Source organism: Tachyglossus aculeatus, chromosome 7 (assembly GCF_015852505.1).
Source record: "Tachyglossus aculeatus isolate mTacAcu1 chromosome 7, mTacAcu1.pri, whole genome shotgun sequence".
In the NCBI taxonomy this organism is placed as follows: domain Eukaryota; kingdom Metazoa; phylum Chordata; class Mammalia; order Monotremata; family Tachyglossidae; genus Tachyglossus; species Tachyglossus aculeatus.
Window position 1 is genome coordinate 16465029 of NC_052072.1, and position 27280 is coordinate 16492308.

The 27280-nt window shown below is 52.5% G+C and overlaps 1 protein-coding gene across 1 annotated transcript; it reads left to right on the top strand.

Moving 5' to 3' along the window:
- The first annotated feature begins 9032 nt into the window (after nucleotides 1-9032).
- On the top strand, nucleotides 9033-26227 carry PI16 (peptidase inhibitor 16). Its single transcript, XM_038749165.1, has 6 exons — nucleotides 9033-9291; nucleotides 22293-22514; nucleotides 23611-23720; nucleotides 23913-24001; nucleotides 24337-24843; nucleotides 25130-26227. Exons 1-6 carry the CDS (start codon nucleotides 9136-9138, stop codon nucleotides 25261-25263), a joined length of 1218 nt encoding a protein of 405 aa, XP_038605093.1. The 5' UTR covers nucleotides 9033-9135; the 3' UTR covers nucleotides 25264-26227.
- Nucleotides 26228-27280: the final 1053 nt, after the last annotated feature.

The window sequence follows — 27280 nt, forward strand, 5'->3', positions numbered from 1 at the left end:
GCCAACTTGTACTTCCCAAGCGCTTAGTACAGTGCTCTGCACACAGTAAGCGCTCAATAAATATGATTGATTGATTGATTGATTAATCCCCATTTTACAGATGAGGTCACTGAAGCCCAGAGAAGTGAAGTGACTTGCCCAAAGTCTCACAGCTGACAAGTGGTGGAGCTGGAATTAGAACCCGTGACCTCTGACTCCCAAGCCCGGGCTCTTTCCACTAAGCCACGCTGCTTAGAGAAGCAGTGGCTCAGCGGAAAGAGCCCGGGCTTTGGAGTCGGGGGTCATGGGTTCAAATCCTGGCTCTGCCAATTGCCAGCTGTGTGACTTTGGGCAAGTCACTTCACTTCTCTGGGCCTCAGTTCCCTCACCTGGAAAATGGGGATGAAGACTGTGAGCCCCCAGTGGGACAACCACATCACCCTGTAACCTCCCCAGCGCTTAGAACAGTGCTTTGCACATAGTAAGCGCTTAATAAGCCTTCATTCATTCATTCATTCATTCATTCAATCGTATTTATTGAGCGCTTACTGTGTGCAGAGCACCATACTAAGCGCTCGGGAAGTCCAAGTTGGCAACATAGAGAGACGACAGTCCCTACCCAACAGTGGGCTCACAGTCTAGAAGGGGGAAGACAGAGAACAAAACAAAGACAGAGAACAAAACAAAATATGAAATGATATGAAGCAGTCCTTCCACAGTCCTTCTAGACTGTGAACCCACTGTCACCCTGTATCCTCCCCAGCGCTTAGAACAGTGCTTTGCACATAGTAAGCGCTTAACAAACACCATTATTATTATTAGGTAGGGACTGTCCCTATATGTTGCCAACTTATAGGTAGGGACCGTCTCTATATATCGCCGACTTATACTTCCCAAGCGCTAAGTCCAGTGCTCTGCACACAGTAAGCGCTCAATCAATACGATGGAATGAATGAATGAATAAATGCCATTATCGTTATTATTATTATTTATTATTCTCATTTATTATTATTAGCTTTCCACTCGCTAGCCACTGGCCAAGCTAGGAATGGAATGGCTAGGCCTCTGCTTGACTCTCCCTCCTGTAGCCGAGACTGGTAGAGGACTGGAAACTCTCCAGGTGTGACGCTGAGAGGGCATTATATGCTCTCCTCAACTGATTTAAATGACCTGTGACTGCCGCTACGCACCCGTTGCCCTAATCAAAAGATAAGTTTCTTGTGGGCAGGAAAACGTGCCTACCAACTCTGTTAAATGGTACTCTCCCAAGTGCCTAGTACCATGCTCTGCACATAGCAAGCGCCCAGTAAATACCATTGATTGATTGGTCCCGTGTCACAATTCTATTCAATCTGTTGTAGATGTTCGTAACATTCGTTGCGGCAGGGAATGCGTCCGTTATATTGTTCTATTGGGCTCTCCCAGGCGCTTAGTACAGTGCTCTGCACCCGGTAAGTGCTCAGTAAATACGATTGACTGACTGACTGTCTCAATTAGAATTAGAACCCAGGTTCTCCGACTCCCAAGTCAGGGCTCTGTCTATCAGGGGGGGCACATGGGCTGATGGAGGGCCATCAGGCGTCTCCCCCAGCCACGTGCCCTTTGGCCTGAGGACCATTCATTCATTCAATTGTATTTATTAAGCTCAATAAAGAAAAGAAACAAGTACGTGAATGAATGAATGACACAGTTCCTATCATTCATTCATTCAACCGTATTTATTGACCGCCTCCTGTGGGCAGAGCACTGTACTAAGCGCTTGGAAAGTACAATTTGGCAACAGATAGAGATGGTCCCTACCCAACAACGGGCTCACAGTCTAGAAGGGGGAAGACAGACAACAAAACAAAAGTGGACAGGCAACAAAAGTAGACCCGCAACCCACATGGGTCTGTCTGCAGTCCAACCTAATTACCTTGTATCAGAAGCAGCGTGGCTCAGGGGAAAGAGTCCGGGCTTTGGAGCCAGAGGTCATGGGTTCAAATCTCTCCTCCGCCACTTATCATCATCATCAATCGTATTTATTGAGTGCTTACTGTGTGCAGAGCACTGTACTGAGCGCTTGGGAAGTACAAATTGGCAACATATAGAGACAGTCCCTACCCAACAGTGGGCTCGTAGTCTTAAAGGGGGAGGCAGCTGTGTGACTTTGGGCAAGTCACTTCACTTCTCTGTGCCTCAGCTACCTCATCTGGAAAATGGGGATGAAGACTGTGAGCCCCACGTGGGACAATCTGATGACCTTGTATGCCCACCCAGTGCTTAGAACAGGGCTTTGCACATAGTAAGCGCTTAATAAATGCCATCATTATTATTATTATTATTATTATTATCCCGGCTCTGCTAATTGTCATTCATTCATTCATTCAATCGTATTTATTGAGCACTTACTGTGGGCAGAGCACTGTACTAAGCGCTTGGGAAGTACAAGTTGGCAACATATAGAGACGGTCCCTACCCAGCAGCGGGCTCACAGTCTAGAAGGGGGAGACAGAGAACAAAACAAAACATATTAACAAAATACAATAAATAGAATAAATATGTACAAATAAAATAAATACAGTAATACATACAAACATATATACATATATACAGGTGCTGTGAGGAGGGGAAGGAGTTAAGGCAGCGTGGCTCAGTGGAAAGAGCCCGGGCTTTGGAGTCAGAGTTCATGGGTTCGAATGCCAACTCCACCAATTGTCAGCTGTGTGACTTTGGGCAAGTCACTTCACTTCTCTGTGCCTGTTTTACCTCATCTGTAAAATGGGGATTAAGATTGTGAGCCCCCGTGGGACAACCTGATCGCCTTGTAACCTCCCCAGTGCTTAGAACAGTGCTTTGCACATAGTAAGCACTTAATAAATGCCATTATTATTATTATTAAGGCGGGGAGATGGGGAGCGGGAGGAGGGGGAGCTGCGTGACTTTGGACAAGTCACTTCACTTCTCTGGGCCTCAGTTACCTCATCTGGAAAATGGGGATTAAAATTGTGAGCCCCCTCATGGGACAACCTGAAGTGCTTAGAACAGTGCTTTGCACATGGTAAGCACTTAGAGAAGCAGCGTGGCTCAATGGAAAGAGCCCGGGCTTTGGAGTCAGAGGTCAGGGGTTCCAATCCCGGCTCCGCCAATTATCAGCTGTGTGACTTTGGGCAAGTCACTTCACTTCTCTGTGCCTCATTTCCCTCATCTGTAAAATGGGGATTAAGATTGTGAGCCCCGCGTGGGACAACCTGATCACCTTGTATCCCCCCCCAGTGCTTAGAACAGTGCTTTGCACATAGTAAGCGCTTAACAAATACCATCATCATTATTATTATTATTAATAAATGCCATCATTATTATTATTACCCCAGTATTTAGAATAGTGCCTGGCACACAGTAAGCGCTTACAAAATACCATTTAAAAAACACAACAAAACACATAACAAAGGTCCTGGAGGAGGTGGGAGAGTTTTGTAGGCTGCCATGGCTGTTGGGGCAGGGGGCACAAGGAGAGGAGAACTTAGGTGGGCGTCCCTTTAACTTAATCTGCCCGTCCCTCTAAACTGGGGGTCAGTGGTGTGTGTGTATATGCTTGTACTTCCCAAGCACTTAGTAAAGTTCTCTGCAAAGCAGCGTGGCTCAGTGGAAAAGAGCCCGGGCTTTGGAGTCAGAGGTCATGGGTTCAAATTCCGGCTCTGCCACGTGTCAGCTGTGTGACTTTGGGCAAGTAACTTCTCTGGGCCTCAGTTCCCCCATCTGGAAAATGAGGATTAAGACTGTGAGCCCCCCGTGGGACAACCTGATCACCTTGTATCCCCCCAGCGCTCAGAACAGTGCTTTGCACGTAGTAAGCGCTTAACAAATACCAACAATATTATTATTATTATAAATACGACTGAATTGAATATGTGTGTAGGCCCAGGCCTGGGCAGGTGGGATGGGAAGCAGTGGGTGTGCCTGTGGACGGGGCCCGGGCCGTGGGCGTGGGCAGCCCCTGGGAGCTGGAGAGGGTCTGCTTCACCCGCTGAGGACAGAGAACCGGAGCAGCTGGAGACCAGATGTTGGTTACTCTTTTTCCTCCCATTTAGCCATTTTTTCTTGTTGCCGGAGAATCTGGGGAGGAGTACGACCCAGAGAGATGGGCGGGGGGGATGGAGTATAGAAGAAGCTGGACCAGCAGGATGCCTTGCATGGATTGTGTTTGCTCGTGGATTTGGAGTTGCGGGCGGCTGCTTGGGCTCTCCCCCTCCATCCCCCACCGCCTTACCTCCTTCCCCTCCCCACAGCGCCTGTATATATGTATATATTATCTGTTTATTTTATTTGTACATATTTATCCTATTTATTTTCTTTTGTTAATATGTTTTGTTTTGTTGTCTGTCTCCCCCTTCTAGACTCTGAGCCCACCGTTGGGTAGGGACCGTCTCTAGATGTTGCCAACTCGGACTTCCCAAGCGCTTAGTGCAGTGCTCTGCACACAGTAAGCGCTCAATAAATACGAGTGAATGAATGAATGACTTTATTTCAGCCTGAGACTCTGGGAAGGCTGAGACCTGGACAGAGGCAGAGCGGAGCCCAGGTAGAGCGGACAACAGAAACCTGGCAGAGAAGAACAGAGCCCGGCAGGGCAGAGCAGCCGTGCCCAGTAGGACAGAGCAGAGCAGACTCTGGCAGGGCAGAGCTGCACGCCCGCCCAGCAGGGCAGAGCAGCAGTGCCCGGCAGGGCAGGGCCGAGCAGAACAGAGCAGAGCCCGGTAGGGCAGAGCCACAACACCCAGCAGGGCAGAGAGGAGCCTGGCAGGGCAAAGAGGAGCCTGGCAGAGCACAACAGAGCCCAGGAGGGCAGCCCAGGTAGAGCAGAGAACAGAAACCTGGCAGAGCAGAACAGAGCCCAGCGGGGCAGAGCAGACTCTGGCAGGGCAGAGCTGCAACGCCCAGCAGGGCAGGGCCGAGCAGAACAGAGCAGAGCCCGGCAGGGCAGAGCCGCAACACCCAGCAGGGCAGAGAGGAGCCTGGCAGGGCAAAGAGGAGCCTGGCAGAGCAGAGCCCAGCATGGCAGCCCAGGTAGAGCGGAGAGCAGAAACCTGGCAAAGCAGAATAGAGCCCAGCAGGGCAGAGCAGCCGTGCCCAGTAGGACAGAGCAGAGCAGACTCTGGCAGGGCAGAGCTGCACGCCCACCCAGCAGGGCACAGCAGCAGTGCCCGGCAGGGCAGGGCCGAGCAGAACAGAGCAGAGCCCGGCAAGGCAGAACAGCAGTGCCCAGCAGAGCAGGGCCGAGCAGAACAGAGCAGAGCATGGCAGGGCAGAGCTGCAACACCCAGCAGGGTAGAGAGAAGCCTGGCAGGGCAAAGAAGAGCCTGGCAGAGTAGAACAGAGCCCAGCAGGGCAGCCCAGGTAGAGCAGAGAACAGAAACCTGGCAGAGCAGAACAGAGCCCAGCAGGGCAGAGCAGCCGGGCCCAGTAGGACAGAGCAGAGCAGACTCCGGCAGGGCAGAGCAGCAGCGCCCGGCAGGGCAGGGCCGAGCAGAACAGAGCTGAGCCCGGTAGGGCAGAGCCACAACACACAGCAGGGCAGAGAGAAGCCTGGCAGAGCAGAACAGAGCCCAGCAGGGCAGAGCAGCAGTGCCCGGCAAGGCAGGGCTGAGCAGAACAGAGCAGATCCCAGTAGGGCAGAGCCACAACACCCAGCAGGGCAGAGAGGAGCCTGGCAGAGCAGAACAGAGCCCAGCAGGGCAGCCCAGGTAGAGCGGAGAACAGAAACCTGGCAGAGCAGAACAGAGCCCAGCAGGGCAGAGCAGCCGTGCCCAGTAGGACAGAGCAGAGCAGACTCCGGCAGGGCAGAGCTGCACGCCCGCCCAGCAGGGCAGAGCAGCAGCGCCCGGTAGGGCAGGGCCGAGCAGAACAGAGCTGAGCCCGGTAGGACAGAGCCACAACACCCAGCAGGGCAGAGAGGAGCCTGGCAGGGCAAAGAGGAGCCTGGCAGAGCAGAACAGAGCCCAGCAGGGCAGAGCAACCGTGCCTAGTAAGACAGAGCAGAGCAGACTCTGGCAGGGCAGAGCAGCAGCGCCCGGCAGGGCAGGGCCGAGCAGAACAGAGCAGAGCCCGGCAGGGCAGAGCAGCAACACCCAGCAGGGCAGAGAGGAGCCTGGCAGGGCAAAGAGGAGCCTGGCAGAGCAGAACAGAGCCCAGCGGGGCAGAGCAGCCATGCCCAGTAGGACAGAGCGAAGCAGACTCTAGCAGGGCAGAGCAGCAGCGCCCGGCAGGGCAGGGCCGAGCAGAACAGAGCAGAGCCCAGCAGGGCAGAGCAGCAACACCCAGCAGGGCAGAGAGGAGCCTGGCAGGGCAAGCAGAGCCCAGCAGGACAGAGAAGCGCCCAGCAGGGCAGAGCAAAGCCTGGCAAGCAGAGCAAAATCCAGCAGGGCAGAGCAAAGCCTTGGCAAGCAGAGCAAAATCCAGCAGGGCTGAGCAGTGCCCAACAGGGCAGGGCAGAGCTGAAGCCCGGCAGGGCAGAGCAGCGGGACAGATCTGAACCCGGCCAGAGCAGCAGAACCCAGCAGAGCAGAGAAGTAGCGTTGCCAGGTGGCTAGAACCCAGGCCTGCCAGTCAGAGGACCTGGGTTCTAATCCCACTCCCCCACTTGTCCGCTGTGTGACTTTGGGCAAGTTACTTCACTTCTCTGGGCCCGTCCCTTCATCTGTAAAATAGGGATAAGACTGTGAGCCCCATGTGGGACAGGAACCGTGTCCAACCTGATTAGGGGCCATCTCTATATGTTGCCAACTTGTACTTCCCAAGCGCTTAGTACAGTGCTCTGCACACAGTAAGCGCTCAATAAATAAATAAATGCGATCCAGCCCACCCAAAGGACACCCTTGCCCAAGTTTCAATCCCATCACAGACATTATGCTGTGAACCTAGGGACGGTGGCCTCCGCGTTGCTCTATCTCTATCTCTGGTCCTTGACCATGTTCCATGGTAATGCATGCACACAATATGTACATGTACATATACACATTCACAAATCCACACTCATCATCAATGGTATCGATTGAACGCTTACAATGTGCAGAGCACTGTACTAAGCGCTTGGGAAAGTATAACACAACGGACTTGGCAATCAATCAATCAATCAATCAATCATATTTATTGAGCACTTACTGTGTGCAGAGCACTGTACTAAGCGCTTGGGAAGTCCAAGTTGGCAACATATAGAGACAGTCCCTACCCAACAGTGGACTCACAGCAGACACGTTCCCTGCCCACAGTGAGCTTACAGGATATAGGGGGAGACAGGCATTTATATAAATAAATAGTTTATGCTACATAATTTAAAGATACATTTAAGCAGCGTGGCTCAGTGGAAAGAGCCCGGGCTTTGGAGTCAGAGGTCATGGGTTCAAATCCCACCTCCGCCACTTGTCAGCTGTGTGACTTTGGGCAAGTCACTTCACTTCTCTGTGCCTCAGTTCCCTCATCTGTAAAATGGGGATGAAGACTGTGAGCCCCCCGTGGGACAACCTGATCACCTTGTATCCTCCACAGTGCTTAGAACAGCACTTTGCACATAGTAAGCGCTTAATAAATGCCATCATAAAAAATAGGGGGAGACAGGCATTTATATAAATAAATAGTTTATGCTATATAATTTAAAGATATACTTAAGCAGCGTGGCTCAGTGGAAAGAGCCCAGGCTTGGGAGTCAGAGGTCGTGGGTTCTAATCCCAGCTCTGCCACTTAGCTGTGTGACTCTGGGCAAGTCACTTCACTTCTCCGTGCCTCAGTTCCCTCATCTGTAAAATGGGGATTAAGACTGTGAGCCCCACGTGGGACAACCTGATCACCTTGCATCCCCCCAGCACTTAGAACAGTGCGTCGCACATAGTAAGCGCTTAACAAATACCATCATTATTATATACATGTGTGCACATATGTGCACACTTTTGCACACGTACTCATTTGCACATACATACAAACACACCCGCACAAACACATACCCGACTATCGTTTCCTTCCCCTTTTGGATTGGAGTCCAAAGTGAAGCAGAAGAACCGGTTAACAGCCCCAAGGCTCGAACACTGAACTCAGACTTCCTTCCCCCTCTTCCCCTGTGGTCTCTTGCCTTGGGGATTAAGACTGCAAGCCCCCTGTGGGACAACCTCATCACTTTGTAACCTCCCCAGCGCTTAGAACAGTGTTTTGCACATAGTAAGCGCTTAATAAATGCCGTTATCATTATTATTATTATTGCCCGGTCCCAAATGAACCCCAACAAGGGCCAGAGCGAGTCGGATGAGGGCCTGTGGGACAACCCCATCACTTTGTAACCTCCCCAGCGCTTAGAACAGTGTTTTGCACATAGTAAGCGCTTAATAAATGCCGTTATCATTATTATTATTATTGCCCGGTCCCAAATGAACCCCAACAAGGGCCAGAGCGAGTCGGATGAGGGCCTGTGGGACAACCCCATCACTTTGTAACCTCCCCAGCGCTTAGAACAGTGTTTTGCACATAGTACGCGCTTAATAAATGCCGTTATCATTATTATTATTATTGCCCGGTCCCAAATGAACCCCAACAAGGGCCAGAGCGAGTCGGATGAGGGCCTGTGGGACAACCCCATCACTTTGTAACCTCCCCAGCGCTTAGAACAGTGTTTTGCACATAGTAAGTGCTTAATAAATGCCATTATCATTATTATTATTATTGCCCGGTCCCAAATGAACCCCAACAAGGGCCAGAGCGAGTCGGACGAGGGCCTCTGAACCAGAGCCAGACCGACGTCCAGTTGGGTGGGAGGTTTTCCCGGCGGGCTCTGGCGGGCACCTCCGGGACGGGAACATCTGGGATCCTGGAATTGTTCTTTTGGGAATGGGAGAGGGCGACAATAGGAGCTATTTGGGCTTCGGTCCCCCTCCTACCGCTTTGACCTCTCAGCCCCGGAGGTCAGAGTGCCCAAGCAGGGAAAGGTCAGATGGCGGGAGTGGTCCGGCAGGAGCGTCCCATCCTCCGTGACCCCGTCCCTGGCCCCTGGTGATTGTGAGTTTGAGGCGGGCCGGAATGGGCTCCCTCCCTGCTCTCAGCCCTGGGTGGTTCTGCTTTGGGGCAGGGCTTTAAATCCAGCTGCCAGAGGCGGGGAGGTCTAGATCCAGAGAGGAGCCGACCGAGGCAGCGGCGATGCAGGGCTCCCGCGGCCTCCCAGCCGTTCTCCTGCTCCTGGCAGCCGCTCGGCTGAGCTGCGCCCTCAGAGAGGAGGAGAGGGTCACCATGGTGGAGATGCACAATCTGTTCCGCTCCCAAGTCTCCCCTCCGGCCGCAGACATGCTGACCATGGTGAGTTAGGATGTTTGGTTTTGTTCTCTGTCTCCCCCGTTTAGACTGTGAGCCCACCGTTGGGTAGGGACTGTCTCTATATGTTGCCAATTTGGACTTCCCAAGCGCTTAGTACAGTGCTCTGCACATAGTAAGCGCTCAATAAATACGATTGATGATGATGATGATGATGATGAGTTGTGTGTGTGTGTGTGGTGGGGGGGGCGATGTCCACCCTGCCTTCTGTGGATGCGGACGATCCCATTCAGTGGACCCCATTGGTCCGCTTCACTTCTCTGGGCCTCAGTTCCCTCATCTGGAAAATGGGGGTGAAGATTGTGAGCCCCCCGTGGGACCACCTCATCACCTTGTATCCTCCCCAGCGCTCAGAACGGTGCTTTGCACGTGGTAAGCGCTTAACAAATTCCAAAACTATTAGTAGCAGTCAGTGGGTCCGAGCTGGGAAACACTGAGGCTGCCGTCTCAAGAGTCAGTCAGTGGGTCGCTCGTCCGTCGGTCGTATTTATCAAGTATTACTGTGTGCAGAGCGCTGTACTAAGGGCTTGAGAGGGTACAATTTAACAGTACAGCAGACATAGTCCCTGCCCATGACAAATTGGTCATCCAGACCCCCACTGAGAAGCAGAGAGAGTGAGGGCCCGGGATTCTGGAGTCCTGGATCCCAGCTCTGCTGTTTGCCTCTTGGGCAAGTCGTTTCGCTTTTCTGGGCCTCAGTTCCCCCATCTGTAAAATGGAGATTGACTATCTATTTTCCCTCCCCTTTAGACTGTGAACTCCATATGAGCAGCAACAATGTCTGATCTGCCCGTATCACATCTTCCCTAGCACTTAGCACAGGGGGTAGAACACAGAAAGTACTTCAATAGCACAATTAGTATTATTATTATTGGTGTCTCCTGTGTGACCTTGAGCTAGTCACTTCTCTTCTCTGTGCCTCAGTTCCCTCGTCTGTAGAATAGGGATTCGATACCTGATGTCCCTTCCCCTTTGACTGTGAGCCCGATCTGGGCCGGGGACGGTGTTCAGTGAACATTACCTTAGTGTTCAGTGTAGTGCTCAGCACATAATAAGCACTTAACAAATAATAATAATATTGATGGCATTTATTAAGTGCTTACTATGTGCAAAGCACTGTTCTAAGCACTGGGGAGGTTACAAGGTGATCAGGTTGTCCCACAGGGGGCTCACAGTCTTCATCCCCATTTTACAGATGAGGGAACTAAGGCACAGAGAAGTGAAGTGACTTGCCCAAAGTCACCCAGCTAATTAGCGGAGCCGGGATTTGAACCCATGACCTCTGACTCCAAAGCCCAGGCTCTTTCCACTGAGCCACGCTGCTTCTCTTACCCACAAGTGTAGTAATTATTATTATTAGGTTATGTCTATACAGCACCAGGGGAAATGAAGATGGATTATCAGTTCATTTGGGAAGCAGCGGGGCTCAGTGGCAAGTGCACGAGCTTTGGAGTCAGAAGTCCTGGGTTCAAATCCCGGCTCCGCCACTTGTCAGCTGTGTGACTTTGGGCAAGTCACTTCACTTCTCTGGGCCTCAGTGACCTCATCTGTAAAATTCATTCATTCATTCAATCGTATTTATTGAGCGCTTACTGTGTGCAGAGTACTGTACTAAGCACCTGGGAAGTACAAGCTGGCAACATATAGAGACGGTCCCTACCCAACGGTGGGCTCACAGTCTAGAAGGGGGAGACAGACAACAAAACAAAACATATTAACAAAATAAAATAAATAAAATAGTAAATAGTAATAATAATAATAATTTTGGTATTTGTTAAGTGCTTACTATGTGCAAAGCACTGTTCTAAGCACTAGGAGAGGATACAAGGTGATCAGGTTGTCCCATGTGGGGCTTACAATCAATCCCCATTTTACAGATGAGGGAACTGAGGCCCAGAGAAGTGAAGTGACTTGCCCAAAGTCACACAGCTGACAAGTGGTGGAGCCGGGATTTGAACCCACGACCTCTGACTCCCAAGCCCGGGCTCTTTCCACTGAGCCGTGCTGCTTCTCTTACTAAATATGTACAGGTAAAATAAATAGAGTAATAAATCTGTACAAACATATATGCAGGTGCTGTGGGGAGGGGAAGGAGGTAAGGCAGGGGGGATGGGGAGGAGGAGGAGGGGGAGAGGAAGGAGGGGGCTCAGTCTGGGAAGGCCTCAATGGGGATTAAGACTGGGATTAAGACTGTGAGCCCCCCGTGGGACAACCTGATCACCTTGTAACCTCCCCTGCGCTTAAAACAGTGCTTGGCACATAGTAAGCACTTAAGAAATACCAACATTATCATTATTATTATCGGATCCTTCTAGGCGGCCGTCAGATCGTTCTGACTCCAAATCAATCAATCAATCGTATTTATTGAGCGCTTACTGTGTGCAGAGCACTGTACTGAGCGCTTGGGAAGTACAAGTTGGCAACATATAGAGACAGTCCCTACCCAACAGCGGGCTCACAGTCTAAAAGACTCCAAAGAGAATGATCCGTTTGGCCATCCTCACGGGTCCGAGCAAGCAGAAAACGATTGCCATTACTCCGTTCTGTGCAGTGTAGACATTCACTCCACTGTAGCCCCTCTCTACCCCTTTCCACTTGGTCTCCATGGGGAGCTGCTTTTAAGGGAGATGTTTTGAGTTGTGTTTTGGTTGCCCCAGAAGCGGGGGCAGAAGAAGGTGCCCCAGCCTCAGGCTGGGGCTCAGCTGATACCCCTCACCCCAACCCTCTGGTTGCCACTGCAGCTCTGCCCTGCTCTGAAGCTTCCAGCCTCTATCAATCAATCAGTAAATCAATCAATCCTATTTATTGAGCGCTTACCCTCTACCCCTCAACTTGCCGGGCCTTGGCTGGAGCAATGTTCTCAGGCCATGGGACCCGTTGCATTGTGGATAGCAGATCTAGGGCCCCAGGCCCCTGCCCTCCCTGGGCTTCCGGCTCTTGGCACTGGCACAGGAAGGTCATGGGTTCAAATCCCGGCTCCACCAACTGTCAGCTGCGTGACTTTGGGCAAGTCACTTCACTTCTCTGGGCCTCAGTTCCCTCATCTGTAAAATGGGGATGAAAACTGTGAGCACCCCCGTGGGACAACCTGATCACCTTGTATCCTCCCCAGCACTTAGAACAGTGCTTTGCACATAGTAAGTGCTTAACAAATAACATCATCATCATTATTATTATTATTATTAAGAGTGACCCCCTGAGAGACTCTCCACACCAGGCCCGGGGCCATTCATTCATTCATTCATTCATTCACTCAATCGTATTTATTGAGCGCTTACTGTGTGCAGAGCACTGTACTAAGCGCTTGGGAAGTACAAGTCGGCAACATATAGAGACGGTCCCTACCCAACACGGGCTCACACTTGGGTGCCCCCTGTGAATTCGGGGTCGGTGGGTCCCGGCTTGGAAATTCCTCACCTTCCCCCAGGGACTGGTGCTCCCATAGCAGCCCGCCCAGCGGGATCACCCCAAAATCCAGTCCCATCCCATGTCCAGCCGGCCAGCTGGGCTGGAGAGGAGACTTGGGGCAGAGATCGGAGCCACTCTTCCTTCTGTTCGGCAGGACGGGGTCTCCCATTCGGACACAGCCCCTGAGCCAGTCCCTTGATCCTGACCTTTCCCAGCAACTCCAAGCTGTCCCTTCTTGCTCCATTTCCCTACCTCCCCGAGAGCTCAGCACCTCGCCTCTGGTCGCGGTCATTTCCCGGGCGCTTTTTGAACTGGGCTTCACAGGGGCATCTGGGACAACACCCCCCGACATACACACACACACAACTTTGGCACCATCTCCTCTCCCTGCAAGGTTCAGTGGGGGGAGAGGGGGCGGTTGATCTGGCCCACATGCCACCCTCCCAAAAATTGGGGTAGTCCACCCCCTGCCCCTCCTGTCTCCCACCAAGTAGGTGGGGGCAACTGCCCCTCCTGGTGCCAACTTGTACTTCCTAAGCGCTTAGTTCAGTGCTCTGCACACAGTAAGCGCGCAATAAATACGATTGAATGAATGAATGGGAATGAGGAAAGGAGGAACGGTGAGACCTTGGCCAAGTCGTATAACCTCTCTGGGCCTCAGGAGCTCCCATTTACAAAATGGGAACTGAGCACACATTCCCCCGGGCCTGGAATACCCTCCCTCTGCCCATCCGCCAAGCTAGCTCTCTTCCTCCCTTCAAAGCCCTGCTGAGAGCTCACCTCCTCCAGGAGGCCTTCCCAGACTGAGCCCCTTCCTTCCTCTCCCCCTCGTGCCCCTCTCCATCCCCTCCATCTTACCTCCTTCCCTTCCCCACAGCACCTGTATATACGTATATATGTTTGTACAGATTTATTACTCTATTTATTTATTTATTTTACTTGTACCTATCTATTCTATTTATTTTATTTTGTTAGTATGTTTGGTTTTGTTCTCTGCCTCCCCATCTTAGACTGTGAGCCCACTGTTGGGTAGGGACTGTCTCTATATGTTGCCAGCTTGTACTTCCCAAGCGCTTAGTACAGTACTCTGCACACAGTAAGCGCTCAATAAATACAATTGATTGATTGATTGATAGAATCCAGAGCGGGTCTTTCTCACTGATCAAAGTCTTGCTGTCTGTCTGGGGTGAGAGGGAGGACGGGACCCAGGAATGCTGGTTCCCAGTCTGGGCCTCTGCCTCCCAGCCTGGTCGAGCTCTGAGAAGCAAACACAGTGCTGACTTGGGCAAGTCACTTCACTTCTCTGGGCCTCAGTTACCTCATCTGTAAAATGGGGATGAAAACTGTGAGCACCCCCGTGGGACAACCTGATCACCCTGTATCCTCCCCAGCGTTTAGAACAGTGCTTTGCACATAGTAAGCGCTTAACAAATACCATCATTATTATTATTAAGAGTGACCCCTAAGGGGTCATTATTAAGGGTGCCTGTGAGCCCCTGCGGAGACAGGAGATGCGAAGAAGCCTGCGGGAGGTAATAATAATAATAATAATAATGGCATTTACTAAGCGCTTACTATGTGCAAAGCACTGTTCTAAGTGCTGGGAAGGTTACAAGGTTGTCCCACGGGGGGCTCACAGTCTTAATCCCCATTTTACAGATGAGGTAACTGAAGCACAGAGAAGTCAAGTGACTTGCCCAGAGTCACACAGCTAAGTGGCAGAGCCGGGATTAGAACCCATGACCTCTGACTCCAAAGCCCGGGCTCTTTGCCACTGAGCCACGCTGGCAGACAGGGAGACCAGCTGGGCCCGGAAAAGGAGCCAGGCGAGGTCTTCAGCCCCGGGGTTTGGGAGGAAACGGGTCCCGTTTAGATTCCATCTTTTCTTCTCTGAGCCAGCCCTGCCTGGACCCTTGGGACCCTCCCTCCTAGAGGAGAGCAGAAGCCTGGCCAGATCTGGTTGCCAACTTGTACTTCCCAAGCGCTTAGTACAGTGCTCTGCACACAGTAAGCGCTCAATAAGTACGATTGAATGAATGAATGAATGAATGAATGGTGGCCATATGGCTAGCGGGGCCAGTTTCAGCCATTGGAGGGTCAATTCTGGGGGACACCCCGGATTCAGGTGTTGGGGAGCGGGCCCCCCTTGATGATAGGGTCTGGGAAGGTGGGGTAGTTCCCTCAGAGGCCTGCATGGGCTGGATTCAGCCCCAGTCTTGCCTGCCCAACTCAGAAATGGGCCCAGGACCTGAGGAGGGGTGAAGGGGCTGGACACACTGAGGGGGGGTGTTGCGGAGGGTGCTGAACGTTGAGATCCCCGGGGGAAACCGAGGCCCAGAGAGAGGAAGTGACTGAGCTGGCCCTCAGCCATGAAACAGCAGCCGGGACGGAGCCCAGCACCGAGGGGCCCTGGAGCAAAGGTCTAAACCCAAATGCCATTATTATCAGCGCTTAGAACAGTGCTTCGCACATAGTAAGCGCTTAACAAATGCCATCATTATTATTATTATTATTATGGGGCAGAGCATTCATTCATTCAATTCATTCAGTCGTATTCATTGAGCGCTTACTGTGTGCAGAGCACTGGACTAAGCGCTTGGGAAGTACAAGTTGGCAACATATAGAGACGGTCCCTACCCAACAGCGGGCTCACAGTCTAGAAAGGGGAGACAGACAACAAAACAGAACATATTAACAAAATAAAAGAAATAAATATGTACAAATAAAATAAATAGAGTAATAAATACGTACAAACATATATACCTATATACAGACCACCCAGCTGCCTTGGGCTGACCTCAGCCCCAACCTGTCCTCGGCCTCATTGGCACGAGGGTGGCGATCAGGTTTGAATCCAGACCTTTTTAACTGCCTCCAGGTGAGGAAAAAAGATGAAATCTGCTTCCGCCCTCCCCACAGGTGCACATATTGGGCACCTAAATACAATATTTTTAAATGGTATTTGTTAAGCGCTTATGATTTCCCAGGCACTGTTCTAAGCACTGGGGTCGATCCAAGCTAATCAGGTTGGACCCGGTCCCTGTCCCACATGGGGCTCCCGGTCTTAATCCTCATTTTACAGATGACGTAACTGAGGCCCAGAGAAGTGAAGTGATTTGCCCAAGGTCACACAGCAGACAAGTGGCGGAGCCGGGATTCGAACCCAGGTCTTTCGGCCTTCCAGCACCCGTGCTTTGCACGCTAGGTCAGGCTACTTCTGCTGGGCTGTTGCCAACTTGTACTTCCCAAGCGCTTAGTACAGTGCTCTGCACACAGTAAGCGCTCAATAAATACGATTGAATGAACGAATGAATGAATGCTGGACACGATGCCAAGTGCTTTGCACATAGTAAGCGCTTAACAAACACCATCATTATTATTATTAGAGAAGCAGCGTGGTTCACAGGAAAGAGCACGGGGCTTTGGATTCAGAGGTCATGGGTTCAAATCCCCTCTCTGCCAATTGCCAGCTGTGTGGCGTGGCTCAGTGGAAAGAGCCGGGGCTTTGGAGTCAGAGTTCATGGGTTCAAATCCTGGCTCTGCCAATTGTCAGCTGGGTGACTCTGAGCAAGTCACTTCACTTCTCTGTGCCTCAGTTCCCTCATCTGTAAAATGAGGTTAAGACTGTGAGCCCCCCGTGGGACAACCTGATCTCCTTGTAATCTCCCCAGCGCTTAGAACGGTACTTTGCACATAGTAAGCACTTCATATATGCCATTATTATTATTATTATTATTATTATTATTATTATTATTATTTGGGCAAGTCACTTCACTTCTCTGGGCCTCAGTTCCCTCATCTGTAAAATGGGGATTAAGACTGTGAGCCCCCCGTGGGACAACCTGATTGCCCTGTAATCTCCCCAGTGCTTAGAACAGTACTTTGCACATAGTAAGCACTTCATAAATGCCATCATCATCATTATTATTATTATTATTTGGGCCAGTCACTTCACTTCTCTGGGCCTCAGTTCCCTCATCTGTAAAATGGGGATGAAGACTGTGAGCCCCCGTGGGACAACCTGATCACCTTGTAAGCTCCCCAGGGCTTGGAACAGTGCTTTGCACATAGTAAGTGCTTAATAAATGCTATTATTATTATTATTATTATTATTCACCAGGCACACAGTGGAGAGAAATGATGTCATTCAAAAGTCCCATGGATTCTGCTTGAGCCTCGAGTGTTTCTCCAGGGGCCACAGGCCACACCCACACCCTGATGCCCCGCATCCGGTACCCCCCCAACCTGCATCGTGCACCCCACACCCGGCTCCGCCAATTGTCAGCTGTGTGACTTTGGGAAAGTCACTTCACTTCTCTGGGCCTCAGTTACCTCATCTGTAAAATGGGGATGAAGACTGCGAGCCCCCCATGGGACAATCTGATCACCTTGTAACCTCCTCAGTACTTAGAAAAGTGCTTTGCACATAGTAAGTGCTTAATAATGCCATAGAAGCAGCGTGGCTCAGTGGAAAGAGCACGGGCTTTGGAGTCAGAGGTCATGGGTTCGAATCCCACTCTGCCACACATCTGCTGTGTGACCTTGGGCAAGTCACTTCTCTGAGCCTCAGTGACCTCATCTGTAAAATGAGGATGAAGACTGTGAGCCCCATGTGGGGCAACCTGATCACCTTGTATCCCCCCAGCGCTTAGAACAGTGCTTTGCACATGGTAAGCGCTTAACAAATGTCATTATTATTATTGAGAAGCAGCGTGGCTCAGTGGAAAGAGCCTGGGCTTTGGAGTCAGAGGCCGCGGGTTCAAATTCCGGCCCCGCCACTTGTCAGCTGTGTTACTTTGGGCAAGTCACTTCACTTTTCTTTTAGACTGTGAGCCCACTGTTGGGTAGGGACTGTCTCTATATGTTGCCAATTTGTACTTCCCAAGCGCTTAGTACAGTGCTCTGCACATAGTAAGCGCTCAATAAATACGATTGATGATGATGATGATTATTATTATTATTTACCTCTCCACCACATCTTGCTCCCCACACCCTCCTCCCAACCCATCACGTTCTCCTTCTAGGCCGGATAACGCAGGTGCTGCTCCTGAGCAGGGAGCTTCCAGAGTAGCTAATTTTTCACCCATCGGTCATCCTCCCCGAGCCAGCTGCCTCTCTTGCTTCCCGCCTGGAGCCTACTCTGTTGGGAAGGGATCAGAGAGGCCCGTGGCTGAGTTGCTCACACCAGCACTTTTAATAATAATCATAATAATAATAATGATGGTATTTGTTAAGCGCTTACTATGTGCAAAGCACTGTACTAAGCATTGCGGGGGATACAAGGTGATCAGGCTGTTCCACGTGGGGCTCACCGTCTTAATCCTCATTTTACAGATGAGGGAACTGAGGCAGAGAAAAGGTAAGTGACTTGCCTAAAGTCACACAGCTGACAATTGGAGGGGCAGGGATTTGAACCCGTGACCTCTGACTCCAAAGCCCGGGTTCTTTCCACTGAGCCACGCTGCACTTTTCCTCTTTCCCCAACCCTGAGGAGGCAGGAAGGGTGGGAGGAAGGTGGGAGGAAGGTTCACCTCTCCAACTCCCTCCCAATCCCATTTATGCTCTCATCCTTCTCCCCCTCGTCCCCTTCTCCATCCCCCACATCTTACCTCCTTCCCTTCCCCACAGCACCTGTATATATGTATATATGTTTGTACAGATTTATTACTCTATTTATTTATTTATTTTACTTGTACATATCTATTCTATTTATTTTATTTTGTTAGTATGTTTGGTTTTGTTCTCTGTCTCCCCCTTTTAGACTGTGAGCCCACTGTTGGGCAGGGACTGTCTCTATATGTTGCCAATTTGTACTTCCCAAGCGCTTAGTACGGTGCTCTGCACACAGTAAGCGCTCAATAAATACGATTGATGATGATGATTGATCCTTCCCCACCATCTCACCAGAGGAGATTTCCCTCCTCCTTTTTTTTTTTTAAGATATTTGTTAAGCGCTTATGACGGGGGTAGATAAAGCTAATCAGGTTGGACCCAGTCCATGCCGCACATAGCACTCACCACCTTAATCCCCATTTTACAGAGGAGGTAACTGAGGCACAGAGAAGTTAAGTGACTTGCCCAAGGTTACACAGCAAGCAAGTGGAGGAGCCAGGATTAAAACCCAGATCTTGAAAGAAGCAGAGTGGCTCAATGGAAAGAGCTCGGGCTTTGGAGTCAGAGGTCATGGGTTCAAACCCCCTGCTCTGGTATTTGCTAAGCGCTTACTAGGTGCCAAGCGCTGTTCTAAGTGCCGGGGGAGAGACAAGGTCATCAGGCTGTCCCATGTGGGGCTCCCAGTCTTCATCCCCATTTGCAGATGAGGAAACTGAGGCCCAGAGAAGTGAAGTGGGTTGCCCAAGGTCACACAGCAGACAAGTGGCTCAGTGGAAAGAGCCCGGACTTTGGAATCAGAGGTCATGGGTTCAAACCCTGGCTCTGCCAATTGCCAGCTGGGTGACTTTGGGCAAGTCACTTCACTTCTCTGGGCCTCAGTTCCCTCATCTGTAAAATGGGGATGTGAAGACTGTGAGCCCCCGTGGGATAACCTTATCACCTTGTAACCTCCCCAGCACTTAAAATGGTGCTTCGCGGATAGTAAGTGCTTAACAAATGCCATTATTATTATTATTATCTTTCTAACTCCTAGGTCCTTGCTGTATTTCCTAGTCCCTGCTGCTTCTCAAATATTCCTTGCAAAATCTACCCCCTTCACCTGCGCCTCTGACCTCATCCCTTCTCACTTTCTTAATACCCTTGCGCCCATTCTCCTTTCCTCCCTGACTGCCTTCTTCAATCACTCACTCTGCGATGGCTCCTTTCCCTCCTCCTTGCAACAGACCTATGACACCCCATCCTAGAAAATCCACACCCACCAACTTCCATTCATTCATTCAATCGTATTTATTGAGCGCTTATTGTGTGCAGAGCACTGTACTAAGCACTTGGGAAGTACAAGTTGGCAACATATAAAGACAGTCCCTACCCAACAGTGGGCTCACAGTCTAGACCCCATCCTTCCTTCCAATCCTCTTCTAGTTTCCATATTTAGTCTGTTGCTTAATCTTGTCGTATTTCCATCATCATCAGTGGTATTTATTGAGTGCTTATTGTGTGCAAAGCACTGTAATAATAATAATGGCATTTATTAAGCACTTACTATGTGCAAAGCACTGTTCTAAGCGCTGGGGAGGTTACAAGGTGATCAGGTTGTCCCACGGGGGGCTCACAGTCTTCATCCTTATTTTACAGATGAGGGAACTGAGACACAGACAAGTGAAGTGACTTGCCCAAAGTCACCCAGCTGACAATTGGCGGAGCCTGGATTTGAACCCATGACCTCAGACTCCAAAGCCCGGGCTCTTTCCACTGAGCCACGCTGCTTCTCATACTTTATCATGAGAACTTTACTAAAGTTACATACTCTACTGTACTAACCATACTTTAGTATTGTCTTCCATCGCAGTTATGCGCCCATTTTAGATACCGCATTAAGTACTAACATGTTCATATCCCCTTTTCTTTCTTCCTCCTGCCTGTAGTTTATTTTACAAGATTATAAACTCCTTGAGAGGAGGGATCAGGTCTCTTTATTGTACTTTCCCAAGCGTTTAGTACAGTGTTCTGCAGCCAGTAGGTGCTCAGTCAATCCATCAATCAAAGGTAGTTATTGAAGGCTAACCGTTGCAAAGCACTGTACTAAGCACTTGGGAGAGTATAATACAGTGGACGGGCACAGTCCCTGTCCTCGAGGAGATTTCGGTCCTAGCTGTTAATATATTAGCTGTTTCTGATATTTGTTAAGGGCCAGGCACTTTTCAAAGCGCTGGGCTAACCAGGTTGGACACAGTCCATGTCCCACATGGGGCTCACAGTCTTAACCCCCATTTGACAGATGAGGTAACCGAGGCACAGAGAAGCGAAGCGACTTCCCCCAAGTTCTCGCACCAGACAAGTGGCGGAACTGGTGAGCCCACTGTTGGGTAGGGACTGTCTCTATATGTTGCCAATTTGTACTTCCCAAGCACTTCTTACAGTGCTCTGCACATAGTAAGCGCTCAATAAATACGATTGATGATGATGAATTAGAACCCAAGTGCTTCTGACCCCCCAGTCCCGAAGGACCTCGGAGCCAGGGAGATAGAGGCTTCAAAATAAATGACAAGGAAGAGAAGGAAATGAGTAGAAGGATATGAATCCAAGTGCTGGGGCGACGCGGGAGGAATACCAAAGTACTTAAGGGGTGGGACTAAAAGTGTATGGATGAGACAGAAGGGAGGGAAAACAGGGTAAGGGGGATGAGAGCGAAGCTATGATTTTATGTTGCCAACTCGTACTTCCCAAGCGCTTAGTACGGTGCTCTGCACACGGTAAGCGCTCAATAAATACGATTGAATGAATTAGGACTTTGAATATTGGGAGGGGATCGATTGAGATTGAGGATTGATGAGCCACTCTTCGGCTCCAGAGTCAGAGGCCGAACTGGGCCCGGGAGTTTTTGTTCGTTTGCTTTAATGGCATTCGTTAAGAGCATACTGTGCTCCAGGGACTGTACTGAGCAATGAGGTAGATACAAGGCTGGACACAGTCCATGAATCCACATGGGACTCACTCTCTTAATCCCCATTTTCCAGATGAGGTAACCGAGGCCCATTGAAGTGAAGCGTCTTGCCCAACGTCACACAGCGGACAAGCGATGGAGTTGGAATTAGAGCCCAGGTCTTTCTGACTCCCAAGCCCCTGCTCTGCCCACTAATCAATCAATTAATAATATTTACTGAGCTCTTACCGTATGCAGAGCCCTTGGAAAATACAGTACAATGGAGTCGATTGATCCATTTCCTGTCCAATCAATCAATCAATCAATCAATCGTATTTATTGAGCACTTACTGTGTGCAGAGCACTGTACTAAGCGCTTGGGAAGTACAAGTTGGCAACATACAGAGATAGTCCCTACTAAACAGTGGGCTAACAGTCTAAAAGATAAACATTTAAATTACAGATATATACCTATTTGCTGCAGGGAGTGGAGGGAGGATAATAATAATAATAATAATAATGGCATTTATTAAGCGCTTACTATGTGCAAAGCACTGTTCTAAGCACTGGGGAGGTTACAAAGTGATCAGGTTGTCCCATGGGGGGCTCACAGTCTTAATCCCCATTTTACAGATGAGGGAACTGAGGCCCAGAGAAGTTAAGTGACTTGCCCAAAGTCACACAGCTGACAATTGGGGAGCCGGGATTTGAACCCATGACCTCTGACTCCAAAGCCCGGGCTCTTTCCACTGAGCCACCCTGCTTCTCAAGGAGCTCGGTCTACAGGAGCAGACAGACATTAAAATAAACTACAGCGAGGGGAAATAGTGGAATAGAGGGCCACATACCTCAGGACTGTGGGGCTGGGGGACTATCAAAGTGCTTAAGGGGTAGCCAGCCAAGGGCATAGTTGCCATAGAGCTGAGGGCTTGGTCGGGGAAGGTTTCTGGTAGCCCACCAGCTGGGCTTGGTGCTTGCTTAGTACAGTGCTCTGCACATAGTAAGCGCTCAATAAATACGATTGATGATGATGCTTCCTCAGAGATGGGACGAGGAGCTGGCCGCCTTCGCCAAGGCCTACGCCACCCAGTGCATCTGGGGCCACAACAAGGAGCGGGGCCGGCGCGGGGAGAACCTGTTTGCCATCACGGAAGAGGGGCTGGACATTCAGATGGCCATGGAGGAGTGGTACAATGAGAACGAGCACTACAACCTCACCTCTGCGGCCTGCGAGGAGGGTCAGATGTGTGGTCACTATACCCAGGTGGGTCCCCCCGCCCCCAGCGACCACCACACGGGCTCTGGGGGCCTTTAGGGAACTCCCAAGCCAAAGGGCGCCAATCCAGTGTCCTCCGGGGGCCTGTGGCCTGGAGATGGCCAGGGCCCCCGGGCTCCTCTCCCTGTCAGCCAGGCCTGGCCTCTCTAGGGTATATAGGACTGGAGCCGGCTTGGCCTCTGAGAGAAAGGGAACAGACCAGAACGGGGGTGGGGTACTCATCCTGCTGGCTCCCCCATGGACCCAATGGTCCCTTGCTGTCTCCTATTAGCTCTCGCTGGCCCCCGCTGACTCCTGCCAGCCTCCATTAGCCCTCATCAACTCCTATCAGCCCCCACTAGTCCCCCAACTTACTTCCACCAGCCCCCACTGATGCCTGCCGGTCCCCGTTGGACCCCACTGACTCCCGCTGGCCCCCATTGGCCCTCACTGACTCTCACTGGCTTCCACTGGGCCCCACTGTCTGTCGCCCCCATTGCCCCCCGAGCCCCTAACTGGCTTCCATTGGCCCCCAGCCCTTTGCTGGCCCCTTGCCCATAATAATAATAATGGCATTTATTAAGTGCTTACTATGTGCAAAGCACTGTTCTAAGCGCCGGGGGAGGTTACAAGGTGATCAGGTTGTCCCCCGTGGGGCTCACAGCCCTAATCCCCATTTTACAGATGAGGGAACGGAGGCCCAGAGAAGTGACTTGCCCCAAGTCACACAGCTGACAATTGGCGGAGCCGGGATTTGAACCCGTGACCTGTGACTCCAAAGCCCAGGCTCTTGCTCTTTCCCCCTGGCCTCTTGATGGGACTCCACTGGCTCCTGCTGGCCCTCTGCTGCCTCCCGCTAACCCTTCTCTGGCTCCTACTGACCGCCCACCCCCCCACCCCAGCCCTTCGATGACTCCTGTTAGCCCCTCCTGATGGTACTAGATGAGCTGGCTCCATCCCCACCCCGGGATAACTTCTTCTGGGGTCTGGTCTGTCACCCCACTGCCTCTGACTCCCCTCCTCCCCGGACCGGGCCATCCCCAAGCTGTCCCCCCACCCATTGCCTCCCACGGGACGCTGACAGTCCGGTGGTCTGGCCCTGTAGGTGGTGTGGGCGGCCACGGACCGGATCGGCTGTGGCTCCCATTTCTGCAAGAATCTGGAGGGCGTCGAGGAGACAGACATCCACCTCCTGGTCTGCAACTACCAACCCCCGTGAGTGTGGAGGCAAGAGACCGCCGGCGGCGGGGTTGGGGGGTCCCTGCCTCTCTCCCCGGGAGCCCTTCCACCCTAGGGGGTCCTTGCCTCCCTTCCTGGGGGGCCCACTCTGGGTTTCTACTAAGGAGGGCCCGTGCCGTGCCCACCCCCGCCAACCTTCCCATACCCATTCTCTCCCCTCCATCCCAGGGGCAACGTGAAGGGCCGGAAGCCATACAAGGAGGGTCCGCAGTGTTCCCGGTGCCCGGACGGTTACCGGTGTCAGAACGGCCTCTGTGGTCAGTCGCTGGGGAGGGATGGCCCCAAAGACAGTGATCCAGGCTGGGCAGGGTGGTCGGGGATGGATGGGCCCTGGGCAGACTGGATTCCCGCTTCCTTTGTGGGACGGAGGCCGATCCCTCAGAGGCCGCCCCCTTCCCTGAGCCTGGCCAGTAGTTGGGGCGGGGGCCGACGTGTCCCACACCTGGGGTCCCCCGGGACCGGGAAGATGGGGTAACCCTAGCGATGAAGAGCCCCATGCCTGGCCCCCTGAGCACCTCCTGGGGGTCCCAGCCCCTCCATAGATGGAGGGGGGGGGGCTAACCACCCTCCTCTGCCCTCTGTTTCCCCTCAGAACCAGCTGTAGGCCCTGCAACAACCACAGTACTTTCCCCAGCCCAGGGGGCCCCGACCTCCCCAGCCTCCGGAGCCCCAGGACAGGACCACTCCCTCCAGCCAAGCTCCGACCCCGGCCCAGAGCTGCGGTCCGAAATGGAGGCCGAGGGCCGCAGCTCCCCTTCCGGGAGCCCGGAGTCACCCCTGTTCCAGAAAAGAGAGTCCACCACGCTGGTCCCTGAGACTGCCCCGGAGAAAGAGGCCACCCCACCGGAGCCCCAGGGAAGGGCCCGGGAGGGAGACCAAGGGGAAGCCAAGGAGGGAGTCCGAGGGTTCCCGCCCTCCCCGAGCTCCTCGGCCGCAACGTCCCAGGCCAACCCTGAGGAGGAAGGGAGCCCTCACCCACCAGCCTCAGCCTCAGCATCACCAAGGCCCGCAAACCCTCTCTCCCGGGCCCCTCCCCTCCCCGCCAGGGCCACCAGGTCTAACGCCACAGGAGGGCACACCCTGGCTCTACGGTCCTCAGGTAAGTCGACCAACCCAGCCCTCGCCTCTCATTTTCTCCTCAGCCCCCCAACATAGAGCCCTGTCCAGCACCCTCCGACTGGCCCAGGCTGGAACCCGCGTGGCCCCCAGCAGCCCTCAATCCCGCCAGCGGGCCCGGGCCGCTCCCCTTCTCAGCTGCCCCGGCTCCCACCCACGTGCAGCCCCTTATCCTGCTTGGACATCTAGGCTTCGCTCCCCTCCGCTGCCTAATAAGGGATCCTGCCCTCACTCGGAACCGACACTGTCGTTTCTCCCTTCTTTTCTAGGGGCCGCCCACCTCCAGCCCAACATCCAAGTGGAGGGGAAAAGCAGCTCTGATCCAATCAGCTCTTATTCCAGCTGCCCGACAGCCTCCCTTGGGGGGCTTCTGGCGACCCTGGTCGTAGCCCTTCTCTTCTAAAGGGACAGGCCCGGGGCGGAGGCGCGCGAGAGGCAGGGTCCCCGTACTGACCCCTGGGGTGCAAATGCCAAACCTCCTCTTCACGGCCTCGTCGCCCACCAGGCAGTTGGGCGGGTGTCAGCCCCTCTCGGGCCTCTTGACCTCTGACCCAAGACCTCAGGACCAGTCCCGGCCCAGACAGCTCTCCAGAAGCGTTCTCTGAGCCGGGGCCTTGGCCCCCAACCTTCCTTGGAGACCCCCCGGCTACAGAAACCCAGATCATTGATGAGCTTCCAGCCCCATCCGGCCTCTGAATCGGGGCGGGGAAGGGAAGCGGGATGCTCCCAGAGTCCCACAGCTGTCTGAGGTGGGAGTTCCCACACACCCACTCCCCACTCTGCTGAGCTCATCCACCCACGGGACTGACAGAGGGCAGGGGAGGGGCGGGCGGAAGATTTTCCCTTCACCTCCACCCCCTGCCCCCTTCTCATCAGACTCCCTTCAGTCTGAAACTTGACCAGCCACACAGTCCACTTCTTAACACAGGTGTCGAATTGCCATGCTGAAATCTAGCCAGAAGAGCCACATTCCGGAGCAACAAGGACCTGGCCCGGCCAGTATTAGGGTTTGGCCCCCAAACAATATAACGGGCTTTCCGACGCTGTGTCTCCTACCCTAGCCCCAAGCCCTCCCCCACCCACTCGTGGGGTCTCTGACCCTGAGCCCATAGCCCCTTTCTGTGCCCTGGGAAGGAGCCTGCTCGATTCTGGGGTCCCCGATGACCCGCCCCCCCAAACCGATCCCCCTCGGTGGGGCTTTAGCTCGCTTCTGGGAGCCCTGGATTGTCCTGAGAAATCCCTCCAGAGGAAGCTGAATGGTCAGGGATTGGGGCAGGCTAGGGAGAGGGATCGGGAGCTGGGAAAGGCAGCTGGGCGGAGAGGAGCGCCCACTCCGCATACGACTAGAATAAAGTCTGGATCGAAGAGCCGGAGTCTCAGCCTCAGTGACTGGCTGCGGGGCGGGGGCAGGTTATGAAGAAAGGTCTAAGGGTGCGGTTGTATCAGCCTCAACACCCTCCTAGGACCTCCTTTCCCCAGTTATCCCCATTAGCCTCCACCCAGAGCCCCCATCCCCCTTCAGTGCCACCCCCCCCAAAATTGCTTTGAACCCCTCCTCTTTCCAGATTCCAGCTTTCTCCATCTCCCATGAACCCCTCACCACTTTCCCCTCCTGGCAACCACCCACAGGGCTCACCGGACTCCCGAGTTGGGACTAAGAATCCGGATGTGGAAGGTGCCCCCCAATTCCTCCTCCTGAGTCCCAGCCCTTGGCTGCAGAATGGAGCTGGAGGAACCCGTAGCCTTCTGCCCTCAGTACCGTCCTCTAAATCATGGTCCCCTGGGGCCCTCAAGCTCCCTTGAGCCTCATGAGCCTCCACTTCCTCTGCCCCAGAGAAGGACTGAAAGGGATAACTGAGGCCTAGGGATGCGAGAGAATTCACATCAGGTGGCAGCTCTACCTGGAGCCATGCCACCTTCCCCGCCCAGCTAGGAGGTGGCCAACTTTCTTTCCCAGCTGGGCACTTTCCTGAAGGAGCGTGTTGTGGCAGAGCGGAGAAGGATCTGGATTCAGAAGGCGTGGGTCAAAGGGGATATGCCTTTCAAAGCCATGAGGTCTGCCTGGCCATGGGCTCACCTTAAAAATATCACCCCCAGGCCCTGGATGCCTGGGACATCTCCAGAAAGAGAACCCTGGCTCTCAGGTGAGTGAGGGGTGGCAGGAATGGGGGTCAGGGGCACCTCGTTTTCCACCACAGATATAATAACATTAATAATAATAATAATAATATTAAGTGCTCACTGTGTGTCAAGCACCTAATAAGCACTGGGGTAGATACTAGACAATCACACAGGGCTCACAGTCTAAGTAGGTTTTAAATGAGCATCTTTACAGATGAGGAAACCGAGGCACAGAGGAGTGAAGTGACTTGGTCGAGGTAACCCAGCAGGGCAAGTGGTGGAGCCAGAATTAGCACTCA